The sequence below is a fragment of the Babylonia areolata genome, chromosome 14 (assembly GCF_041734735.1).
Source record: "Babylonia areolata isolate BAREFJ2019XMU chromosome 14, ASM4173473v1, whole genome shotgun sequence".
Lineage (NCBI taxonomy): Eukaryota > Metazoa > Mollusca > Gastropoda > Neogastropoda > Buccinidae > Babylonia > Babylonia areolata.
The window spans coordinates 5,819,396-5,832,591 of record NC_134889.1 but is presented as its reverse complement, the minus strand read 5'-3'; the positions used below and the strand labels follow the sequence as shown (position 1 = coordinate 5,832,591).

At 39.8% G+C, this 13,196-nt stretch overlaps 1 protein-coding gene across 7 annotated transcripts in view; it reads left to right on the top strand.

The window, feature by feature from the left end:
• Nucleotides 1–871: 871 nt before the first annotated feature.
• Nucleotides 872–13,196, top strand: part of LOC143289765 (uncharacterized) — a 34,563-nt gene continuing 22,238 nt past the window's right edge. For 3 of the 7 annotated variants that reach the window (XM_076598872.1, XM_076598870.1, XM_076598869.1), the window contains exons 1-3: nucleotides 872–1,353; nucleotides 8,459–8,934; nucleotides 9,412–9,483. In XM_076598872.1, the coding sequence (XP_076454987.1) occupies nucleotides 932–1,353; nucleotides 8,459–8,934; nucleotides 9,412–9,483 (970 nt within the window). In that variant the 5' untranslated portion in view covers nucleotides 872–931. Of the gene's footprint in view, nucleotides 1,354–8,458; nucleotides 8,935–9,411; nucleotides 9,484–10,230; nucleotides 10,404–10,470; nucleotides 12,553–13,196 lie in introns of those variants that run through there. The other 4 variants (XM_076598868.1, XM_076598873.1, XM_076598867.1 and 1 more) reach the window with 4 other exon arrangements.

Below are 13,196 nucleotides of genomic sequence, written 5' to 3'. Positions count from 1 at the left end.
CATTTATACCATAATTTGAACTTGGTAGACAGGTAAATTATGATTTCTGACATAAAAAAAAACACACACAAGAAAATCACAATGAAAAATCCCCCATTTGTGTGCTGTTGTAGATCTATTGAAGTGCTGTGTGCTGGTTTGTACCAGACAATGTTGCTTACATCAGATCCACATTTCACAAACATCAAAACAAGTATTATGCATACGTTCGTATTTGGTGAACTTTTTAATCATTCCTATCTTTTCCAGGACTTCACTGCTTAGTTTCTTCATACCAAACGTCAGAACGAAATAAATACAGCCACAAGGACAACCAAAACGCAGGGTTATTACAAAGACAGACTTTGTTCACACACTAGAGCTAAGTTGCAGACAACGACAGCTAACAGCAAGCTGGCAACGTCATCACGATCTTGTGTGTTGACATGAAGACAGACGGGTCTTGTCTCGTAATCTTCCTTTATCGGGTCTGCCTGAGCTTTCTGCTCATGCTCTATCACACCAGCACTGTTTACCTAACATCCCTTGCTTTGCAGACAAACAAATTAACGGCAATGCTGCAGAAAAAGATTAAAGTGAATATGATATTTCACTTTCAGACCCGAAACGCTAAAGATATGATACAGAATAAGAGTTTTGTTGTGAAATTTTTACTGCGCAATATGATAAAAGTAATGTGCGAATTCCTGTCAAAGAATGAGGTTGATAGGGGAGCACTTAATATTCCTAGCGATGTTTTGATGCACAGCTAGCTTCCGTTGATATGGTTGGTACGAAGGCTGTCATTGGCTGGCTGTCATCATTTCTCTTGGCTCAAGGGTAACGGTGCACATTATAAAAGGTCTAAACCAGAGAGAGACCCAACAGTCTGAAATATAACAGCAACAACGTGTAGGCTTTTTCCATTGGTTGTTTACGCAGAACTTATGCTATGGAGTGGACTGCTCTGTCCTGTGTTGTGCTTGCCATCTTCCTCAGCATTGAAGCAGAGTCAGCGGTCAGTTCACCACCAGAGGACAGATCCCTGTCTCCTGATCCCTCTGCCCTGTACGATGAACGAGTAACGAAACTGTTCAGCGACTTGAAAGAACTGCTCAAACAGGGAGATTCACACTTAAAGGAGCGGATTGAAGAGGGTTTGGAACATGTGAAGGAACAACGAAAGGAAGGGGATGAGAGACTGAAGGAAGAGCTGGATGAAGACGTAGAGTGGCTGAAAGAGAGACAGGACAAAAGACAACGTCAGACAGAGGACGAGCTGGCAGAAGGAGAGGCCGTGACGAACAAAGAGATAACAGAGCTGAAGGAAGAGTTTGGGAAACTGCGAGACAGCATCAAGCAATGGACACAACTGTGAGTACTTTGGTATTACACCACACATATGCACACAAGCAAGCAAGTACTCACTCACTCACACACACACACACACACACACACACACACACACATACACATGCACACACACACACACATATATACACACGCGCATGCACATGCACACACACAAATTTTCCCATCTTATACCTGATTCAGAGTTGAAAAATATAAAATTGAAGACAACTACTCCTTCACACTCTGACACATGCTCACATGCATCACTTGGACAATCAGCGTTATGAACAATTCCTGTTAAAACTCACTCGGACGACGGAACGCTATAGGTGGTTTCGACAATTTATAATTTTTTTCTACGTTTTTCTCATGGGGTAGCATAAAAATCGCAGCTACACCGGGCATTGTGAACGTGTCAAGGGTCGAATGGAAAGTTACTTCGTGAGGTTCCGTAACTATACACTCACTGGCCAGCCGTTGACCTTGGTACCCCACATGACAAGCTAACCCTCACTTCACTGAAGTGATATCATTCATCCAACTGCAAGGTTTTTGTTGGGGGGTTTTTTTTTGGGGGGGGGGGGTTGGTTGTTTTTTGGTTGTTGTTGTTTTGCATATCCCCTATCCCAACAAACACACACACAGTGAGGAACACACACACACACACACACACACACACACACACACACACACACACACACACACACACACACACATACAGTCTTTAACGTATAATCCCTCGGTCAATATACCACCAAAATAGCATCATAATCTCCTGAGGCATCGAGGGAACACTGAGAATCATCCAGTTTCATACAAACATAATCATGAAGAAAACAAACAAAAACAGTATTATCAAAAATTCAAAACCTGTTACATACTATTGTGGATATTCTAAGCTAGCCATCTGTCCCATCATTATGTTATTCTCTTTCTCTCTTACATACACAGAGTAGCAAACAGCCAGACGCAAACACGCCTACTACTTCTGTTCAAATTTGTTATCGCGCATTTCCATTCTAGACACATATTTTTCAGTGCGGTAGTTGTACTGTACTTCCTTCATGAATGCTGACATTGTTGGTATGATTTTATTGATTCTGCTTTTGTATATAAAAAAAATTAGCCCATAATATAATCAGGTTGAGTACTTCGTCTGTTTTCGTTTTGTCGTCAGTTCCAAACAAAACAAGTTCAATATTAAAGGATAATCTCTCACACACTTGGCACTTATCTTTCAATAATGTTTCCAGTTCTAACAAGTAAGACTGTATATAGTTGCATTCCCACAGATAATGATGTATAGTATCTTTTTCATTATTACAAAAGTTGCATTTTTCACTTTCTGTCAATCCATTTTTTTTCCAAGAATACTATTTGTGACTAGAATTCTAAAGCAAATTCGGATTTGGAACCATTTTAGTTAGATTTCTTTCGTTTTCTTAATTAACTCTAAGGCAGTTTTCCAATCTATTACAACATCCAGTTTTCTCTACCAATTAACGAACGGTTTTATGTCATATATTTCTATTTTTTCAAGCAAAATGTTATATGTTCTTGATCCTTTTGTAACTCTACATATCATGTCTAATGCTTTGGTGTTCTGGTTACTTTCGTTGTTAATTATTACTATCCTTTCCTTTTTAATGTATTGCTTTATTGCTTGTGTACAACTTTGATAGTGTAAGTAGTTAACCCTTATGTTCCATTTTTTACAAAATTGTTCAAGGCTCAGAAAGCCTCCGTCTTCACTTAAGACATCTTTTACTAGATACACATTCTTTTTTGCCCAGTCATTGAAACAAAAATCAACGTTACCTACTTTAATTTGTCATTATATAGGTTCTGATACAAGTTCTTTGTAGTTTTGTAATTCTACGTGGTTGTTGAATTGATCAAATGCTACGAATACATCTTTCCAGAAGCGGTTACATTTACTTTTGATAAATCTTTTGGCTCCGTAACAGTTTAAGTTAATTATTTCTGGACATTTTTCAAGTAGTATTTGCCCCCACGTTTGGGTTCCTGTGTATAATTTCCTTACCCATGCCAATTTTAAGGACCTAACGAAAGTTATTATATCCGGTATTCCTATACCTCCTTGCTCAATGTTTTCCACCGAATACTGTCTTTTGATTTTGTTTTGTTTTTTGTCCCATACAAACTCATAGCACATTTTTTGCAGTCTTTTCAGTTCGTTTTCTGACGGGTTGGGCAATAAAATCCATAAGTAAGTTAACTTTGTAAGTATTAAGTATTTTAGTACTGCCACTCTAACCAAAGGCGTACAAATTCTTTTTGCCCACGTTTTGAATAGATTAATGACATCAACAAATTTATCTGCAATATCAGTTTTTGTTATGTCTGATATTTCGTTATTAAACCAAATTCCCAATATTTTGAACTTTTTTGGATTCCATTGCATCTCATTGTGAACTAATAATAGAACGGACTACAAAATCCCCAAGTTATTTCCAGAAAAACTTAAAGAAATTGACTGTCATTATATCAGTTCCTGGACTTTTGTCATTATTCATATTCTTTAATGCTATAGATGCCTCTTCTTTAGTAATAATTCCCTCCAGTACCTCAGCTTCTTGTTCACTTAAATGTGGTAGATTTGTGACGTAAGTACCTCTTGTGTATTTCTTTCTTTATATAGTTCTTGGTAAAAAGACCTAGTTTCTTCTGACATTTCCTCTGTTTTCGTTAAGACCTGTCCATTGTCTGTAAGTAGTTTAAGCATTTGTTTACTCACAAAGTGTCTTTTTTCTAGTGAACAGAAGTATTTTGTTGTTGTTTTTTCTCCCTGTGACGCCCATCTTGCCTTTGACCTAATGATGATCCCATCCATTTTTATTTTTCCTATTTCTTCTAATTGTTTCTTCTTTTCCTCTAACTGGTATGCTTCCTTTACACTTCTATCACTATTTTTTCTATCGCCTGTATATCTTGTTCCAGACCTTCTTTTATTCTTTGTTCTCCTTTCTTTTTAATGGCATATGCTACAGTATTTGCTCTTATTTCCATTAACAGGGTGTCTGAAAATAATTGGTCTGATATTGTGAAGTGCAAATCGCTATTTAGAATATCGTTGATTTTATCCCGGGAATATATCAATACTGCATATTGTTCCTTTACTCTTTCAATAGTTTCATGAATAAGTTCTACATACATCTGATCTTTTAACAAGGAAGAGTTAAATTTCCAAAAAGGTTTATGCTTCTTTTCTGCTTTAAACATCATTTCTAATGTTATGAGGGAACGGTCACTACGATATCCATAACAAATGTCCGCATTTTTTACGTCAGAGATAAGTGTTTCGGAAACTAGGAAGAAATCTAACCGACTTTGCTGAAATGGATTTGTTCTTCTCCAGGTGTAACGTAAAATTTCCGGATTAAATTCTCGCCAAATGTCTACTAATTCTAATTGTGATATCATATCCAGTACTGTTTCCCTTGCTTTAGAATTATTAATATGTTTGTAATTATGATAATCTGAATTCGGGTTGATAACAAGATTCCAGTCTCCTGCTATTATGATATTTGTTACTAACAGATCTTCAAGTTTTTGGCTGATGTCTTTAAAAAAGGATGGGTCGTCTCTACTTGGTCCATATACATTAACTGGAGCAAGAATTATGTAATTTCCATGGCTATCTTTGATGCATTTCTCTGTCTTCAAGTCAAAGTTGTTGTTAAGTAAAATAGCTACCCCCATAGATCTCTTATTGTTGGATGAAAATATACATTCATATCCCCATTCTGCTCAAATTTGACGCTCAGATTTAGGAGGAAAATGTGTGTCTTGCGTGCCATTTGCGTTCCTCAGCCACCTCATATAAAGTGTTAACCCATTAAAAAAAAAAAGCCTGCCCGCTTTCGTTCAGTTCTTACATTCACATGGCCACTCATCCTCCTTTTCTTGAATAGTCGCTCTCTCTGACACGGCTGCATTCAATAGACGTTGTTGAGCTCAACTGCACACAAATGATTAACTGACCAAACAAATGAATAAATAAAACACGACTTAGTTTGCAAATTAAGGCATACGTGAACTTAGGTGAACTCATCAAAAGCACGTTTCTTCTTTGAAAAAAACATGTAAGAAATAATTATATTTTATAAAGAAAAGAGTAAACAAAAAAAAAAGTAAATAAAAAGAAGAAGAATACCAAAAAATACAAACAGAAATCGAGACATATTATATTACATTTTCACGAGAAAAAGTGCCATACAGAAAGGTTAAATTATGTACAAATCATACTGAATGATTTTGAAAGCAGTTTTTTTTCTTTTATGAATTTTCTTGTGAAACACAACACTTGGTGCTCAAGGATTCCTTGCTTGCTGAAGGAGAGTGGGAAGGGGTCGGGTCGGTGGAGGGAGAAGGTCGAGTGGAAAATGGTCACACACACACACACACACACACACACACACACACACACACACACACACACACACACACACACACACACACACACGGAAAAAAAGGACACACAAAAAAAACATTAAAAAAAGAAAAAAGTAGCATTTCACGCCACAATGATGTAGAATCGTGAGAGACCATTTTTCATGCTGCACATGAAAAACGCTTCACGCTACTCGGATCCAGACGCCACCAAACCACTGGCCATGAGGGGGTGGGATGGGGGTGGGGAATCAAGTATGTACACAAAGCATGTGAAGAAAATGGGATAAAGAGGGGCGTGGGAGGTAATGGGAGTACGTGTGTGCCTGTTCGTGCGTGCACGCGCACACTTGTGATTAATATTAGCGGAGGAATCTCATGGAAGGACAGAAAGACCAATGACTTTGTCAAGAGCCAAATAACTATGCTAGTGGGTCCACTGGAACCACTCTTAGCAGTGGTCAAAAGGAGGAAGCTGTCATGGTTCGGGCATGTGACACACCACAATTCACTGCAAAAGACAGTTCTGCAGGGAACGCTAGAGGGTGGTAGGCGAAGAGGGAGGCAAGCCAAATGCTGGATGGACAACATCAAGGAATGGACCAATATGGATAGCGCTACGCTGATACGACAGGCAGAAGATAGAACCGGATGGCGTCGTCTGACTACGGAATCGTCCCTCATGTCTCCTCTACGCCCATCCCGGGCAGGAGAATGAATGGAATGGAATGAAATGGACACACACACACACACACACACACACACACACACACACACACACACACACACACACACAGAGAGTACAATCCAATGTCTTTCATAAGAGAAAAAATGAATAAATAAAGAAGGAAAAGAACTTTCACAGAAACCAGAGGAAGGATAAATGTGGATTGCACTATCAGTAGTGGACAAGTAATAAGTCGAACTCAAACACACACCCCATCCCCCCCCCCCCCCCCCCCCCCCCATCCATTTCCCAATAATCAAACAGTTCAGTCAATCCGACTTCCAGGTAAATTGCCGTTCAAACAAGCAAACAAAACAAAACAAAACAAACAAAAAAAATCACGTGAAAAAACGTTTCAAGTTGCTCGAGTTACACCAGACCCGCTCACCCACTGGGTAAAAAAAATAAAATAAAATAAAATAAAAAATAATAATAAATAAGAAATTCATCACACATGGGGAGAAAACACACCAAAAAACAAGAAACAAAACAAATTCCATGTAACTCGAACACCAGACACAGCATAAAACAAAACAAAACAAAAAATCGCCTATGAAGAAAGAGGGAGAAAGAGGGGGCAGAGGGATGTGTGTGTGTGCGTGCTTGCGCGCGCGGTGTGCGTGCATATTGCTAGCGGGAAGGTTGGGGTGTGGGGGTACACAATGAAGTGTAACCACATGTCTTCCTGAAAACAGACCTACAGATCTCCATCAGAGATGAATGAGGTCAAGTTTACCCCCCCCCCCCCAACCCCCCCCTCCCCCCCCCCCAACATCACTGGTTCAGTCAATCGGGCCTTCGTGATGCTACGTCACTGTTTTTGTTGCTGTTGTTGTTTTTTTTGGGGGGGGGGTTTTGTTTTGTTTTTCCCTCTCAGTAATGCGAAGTCTGAAACCGTATTGACAAGCTAATCTGCATACGTATCGACAATGGCGTCACAGGCGATGCAAGTGGAAATTTTGGGATGGGAACAAACTAGATTACGACAGCAGCTTTTTACTGCTGCTGAAGTGATTGAAATGCTTCAAACTGAAGGTTTCGACATCAATAAGGATGATGAAGGCGTTGAATAAAGTATCTGCAGTGAAGAAAGCTACCAGCAAGAAGGGACTGACAGTGACTCAGCTTCTGAGGGCTGTGAAGAGAGGGAGGGGGGTGGGCGTACACACACGTGAGAAGAGGGGTCAGTGGGTCAAGTACGGGGAGTTTCATTCAGTTTACTTTGTGTTTTGTAATTTTTTGTGATTTTTTTTCCTAACCCTAACAAACGGGTCGTCTGCAGGGGAAAGCAAGGGAGAAAACTATTCGTCTGGAGTGAGTTTTAAAGTAAGGCATATTTTCTTGTTACTATCATAAAGACACCCTTTATACAATTGGGAAAAAGGCCCAGGACAACTTTCTGTTTGAAAGCTTTTCAAGCAATTATGTCCTTCGGGGATAGTGATCTGCTGAACAGTTCCTGGCATCCACGGACAGTTACATCCACAGAGATTGTGGTGGTGTGTCTGAGCCTCAGTGTGATCTGGTCAGTGCTGTCTTCCATGCTATATCTTGTTGATGTTTCATCCAGACTTTTAACAAGCTTGGTGACTTTTTTCGTTTCTTTCATACAGGATTTCTTGGTACGACGGAGCCCGTCAGGGTTACCATTCACAGAGGAACACCTGTGACTCTCTATCTGGAATATCAGTTGAATGAAATAAGCATCCGCACTCGATGAATGTCGATCAAACATTCCCATACAGCTATGGCTTCATTGACGAAGTAAACTATCAGGCAAAAAAAAAAAAGTACAATGGGTCTGTGTTTTGTTCTTGTATTTGTGTCAATGTGTGTGTGTGTGTGTGTGTGTGTGTGTGTATGTGTGTACCCACACATGTTCTTTAATGTCTGTGATAGACAGATTGCTATGAAGTGCATGAAACAATGATGAAGGAAGGAAAGAACACAGTCAAATACAGTGATGTATAAATTCTCATCTGACAGGAACAGTGTGATGACGGAAGACCTGAAACAGCAGCTGTCTGTCTTCCAAGCAGAACTGAACAGCACCAAGAAGCAGCTGTTTGTCTTTCAGTCAGAACTGAACGGCAACAACCAGAAGATGTCTGACTTCCAAGCAGAACTGAACGGCAACAACCAGAAGATGTCTGACTTCCAAGCAGAACTGAACGGCAACAACCAGAAGATGTCTGACTTCCAAGCAGAACTGAACGGCAACAACCAGAAGATGTCTGACTTCCAAGCAGAACTGAACGGCAACAACCAGAAGATGTCTGACTTCCAAGCAGAACTGAACGGCAACAACCAGAAGATGTCTGACTTCCAAGCAGAACTGAACGGCAACAACCAGAAGATGTCTGACTTCCAAGCAGAACTGAACGGCAACAACGAGAAGATGTCTGACTTCCAAGCAGAACTGAACGGCACCAAGAAGTTGCTGCAGACAAACCAAGAGGATGGTGAGCAGGTTTCGCAGAAAAACAAACTAGGTGGATGGGGGTAGGGTTGAGTTCAGAATTTAGGCATTCTACAAGACGTGCCAAAATACATATTTTACAATATTTTTTCACGAAATCGTTGATATTATTTTTTTAACTACAATAAAAAAGAAAGTATTTTTGTGGGGTTTTGAATATGTTCTCATAAAATAGAAAATAACTTGGAAGGCATTTCATTACTTTTGCCCATGGAATAGACTGCTTTCTAATTACCATTTAAAGTCTTAATTCATATTGGCCATTTAGCATGGCTAAGTTTGCTTAGTGTTACGAAATGTCCTAAGTCTGTGGAATAAAATTACTTTGTTGTTCTTGTTGTGAATGCTTTCAAACTTGGCACTTAGGAAACTTCTTACAACTGAAAACTATTCAGCTCGGACCGTTATCAAAACCATTGCAGAATACGCTTTGCCCTGATATCAAGTACACTTGTTTCAGTGATGCTAGGGTCCACCTTCATCAGATGGGGACGGACTACCTGCCCTGACAATACAGACCTTGTTTATTCTGGTGAGTTCTGATTATGTTTGACGTTGTCTGTCTGTCTGTCTCGTCTGCCTGTCTGTCTCGTCTGTCTGTCTGTCTGTCTGTCTCTCTCTCTCTCTCTCTCTCTCTCTCTCTCTCTCTCTCTCTCTCCATCAGCACATAAATGAAATGTGCATGAATGAATATGTCAATTTTCTTTCTTTCTTTCTTTTTCTTGTATGGTTTAGTTTATGATCTAAGATACTATTTACACATAATATCACGAGTGGTGGGGAGACGTTTAAGCTGAAGTGGGACACAGAGAGAACGTGCAAGCTGTCATCACCAGGATAGAAGACAATCGGGGAACGGCCCCTAGGTGTTCCATTGGAGGAAGTCAGTGATCATTGTCAGCATACACGAGGGTGGGAGCCGGAATTTGAGGCAGCAGGGGTTTATAAACCCCTGTGAAACTGCATGTTTGGTGCACATCCCTTATGCATATGTGTGTGTATGTGTGTCTGCATGTTTTACATTTATTTGCTTATTTATCATCATTGTTGTCTTTTTTATTTTATTTATCTATTTTATTTTATTTATTTATTTATTTACTAATTTATTTATCTATTTATTTTCAGTTTTATTTTTGTATGCTTATGGTTGACTTCATTAAGTTTTTGCGCCTTACAAATATTATTGTTAGTAGTAGTAGTTCTTTTTTACGTATTTATCTATTATTTATTGATATATTTATTTACTTTTTTATTTTTATTTTTTATTTTTTTTCTCAAGGCCTGACTAAGTGCGTTGGGTTACGCTGCTGGTCAGGCATCTACTTGGCAGATGTGGTGTAGCGTATATGGATTTGTCCGAACGCAGTGACGCCTCCTTGAGCTACTGAAACTGAAACTGAAACTTATAAACCGATGAATGTTCCACTTCACGTCCCTTCACCTGGCTAAAATACTGTCTCCTCACCACGACAGAACAGGGCAGTATCAACAATGCAGATTCATACTGTGTTGGTTTCAGGAGTTGCTGGGGGTACCTGGTATAAGCACACTGGGGGATCCTCCAACTACCTGTGTTTGGTGATGGAGCCCCAGATGGACAATATGACTGTGCCAGTATATTACAGCGAACTGTACGGTACAGAATATGAACACGTCAAAGGACATCATGACCAGAACGTCGTGTGCTCTGTGTGCCACGCCCATCAATCCACCACCCTCATGATCCCTGCCACCAGAACCTGTCCTGCTGGGTGGACCACCCAGTACAGAGGACACTTAATGTCTGAATATTATGGTCGCAATGGAAGAACGGAATATGTATGTCTGGACGAGATCAGAGAAAACCACCCTGGTGGACATGGAAACGAAGACGGTGCATTGCTTTATCACGTGGTCACTAAGTGTGGTAGTCTCCCCTGCCCACCTTATGTCTCCGACAAAGTGGTAACCTGTGTGGTGTGCTCAAAGTAGGCTGTGCAACCACTTTGCGTCAGCGTTGCACTTTTGCCGCTGTTTTGCTTTTTTTTTTTTTATTCTTACTTATCTCTTTCTCCACAGTGGTGTGAGACAGTCTGCTGTACAATCCTTGTGTACAGTGCCAGTCAGGGAAAGGTACGTCCCTCCTGGCTGCTCAGCATGTTTTGGTTTCCCGTGCACTGTCTGCTGTTTCCTTTGGGAGCTAACACTGTTCAGTTCATTGCTGAAATACTGCAATATGTCTCTGTCTGTATCTCTGTGTTTCTGTGTGTTTGTCTGTCTGTCACTGATTCTGTCTGTCTGTCTCTCTCTCTGTCTCCCTCTCCCTCTCTCTCTCTCTCTCTCACTTAAGTTATTCAGTGTATCTGTTTATGCCACGATCTACTTTTATGTCATAGAGTAACTGACTTTACATGTCCTGCTTATGAGTGACATATAACCCATAGCTGAGCACAGTTAGCCAGGTTTGTATGGTTTGTTAAGTGTATTATGTATCACATAGCTGTGTATCACTGTCACTAAACAAAGTATGATGTGCTGTTTATGATGAAAATCTTATATTTGTTTTTCTTTCAATGGTTTATTTTCTGACACTGCCTCGTGAAAGGCAGTGGCCTATAAATGACAAACCATCCATCCATCTCTCTGTCTCTGTCTGTCTCTTCCAGATGCTGATGGAATTTTCCTAATGTTTGATTACAGATGATGTTATTCTTCTGTCTGATATCATTGTTGGTTTACAAACTGAGCTGACAATCCTGAAAGAGGAAGCTGACAGTTTACAGTTAACTGTTAACTTAGATGATACGAATGTTATGGTTTTTAAAATGGGTGTCATTCTGAACATGAAAAGTGGTGGAATGAAAACACTAAAGTAAATGTGACAAAATTGCTGTAAATGTCTTGGAATGACACTTACTACAAAGTTAAGTCTTCATACAGAATGTGTCAGTGTCAGTGTCGGTGTCAGTGTCTCTCTCTCTCTTTCTGTCTCTGTCTGTCTGTCTCTGTCTGCCTACCTGCCTGCCTGTCTGTTTGTCTGTCTGTCTGTCTCTCCCTGTCTCTCCCCCCCCCCCACCTCTCTCTCTCTTCCTCTGTCCCAGTCTGTGAGCCCTCTCAAACTATTGATTGAAATGATTGTAATGGACTGTCCATATTTTAGATGAAAGGTGGTGGTATGGAAACACTGAACTAAATGCGACAAAATTGTTGTAAATACCTTGGAATGACAATTACTACAACGTTAAGTCTTAATACAGAATGTGTCAGTGTCAGTGTCAGTCTCTCTCTCTCTCCCTCTCTCTCTCTCTCTGTCTCTGTCTCTGTCTGCCTACCTGCCTGCCTGCCTGTCTATCTGTCTGTCTGTCTGTCTCTCTTCCTTTGTCTCTCCCTCTCTCTTCTTCTGTCCCAATCTGTGAGCCTTCTCAAACGATTGATTAAAATGATTGTAATGGACTGTCCTTATTTTCTTTATATCTAATGTAGTCATGTATCTGTCGTGTTTTAGCCAGTAGTTTTCTGCTGTGCACAAGGTTAACAAAAAAAAAATGCATTTAAGAAATACTTGGGGGTTTTCCCCCCATTTTTGTGTGTGTGGAATCTTGGAAATACAATTTTACTTGGCTTTCTGGTGTGTTCTGTGATGCTGTAATCTCTGTCTGTCTGTGTCTCTGTCTCTCTCTTTCTATGTGAAGCGCAAGATGAGTTTCTCGATTTCACGACTAAATGCTTGTTACTTAGTTTCATCTTTTCTACTTGATAAACATTTTATTCATAAAGAATGCTATGTTTCTGTATTGGATATTTCTTTGTTATTTTCTGTGCGCGGTATGCAGCGTTCTTCTCTTATGATTACAGTGTTTCAAAGAGCAGAAAAAAACATTTTGTGCTTTGTCTTTTTCACTGTTAACTATTTTAAGATGCTGTTTCAGTTGTTTTAAGTCTTTGCGGGTATTGGTTGAGTTTTAGCTGCTCTTTATATAAATGTTCAATTTTCGCCCGATGGAAATATGAAGTAAAACTGTCTTTTTATTGCATACAGATGACACATTTCTATTTCCAGATATAAAAAATGAACCATTCAATACTTTGGATAATTAGTATGTTCATTGTTCTCGGTGGAAACGTGCGGGAAGAAAACACGACAAGAACAAAATTATGTTAGCTTGTAGCAGGTCTGAAGACATTTTCAGATGTGGAACAGAAACTCTGGAAATCGTTAAGTGGAGTGATGGCCTAGAGGTAACGCGTCCGCCAAGGAAGCGAGAG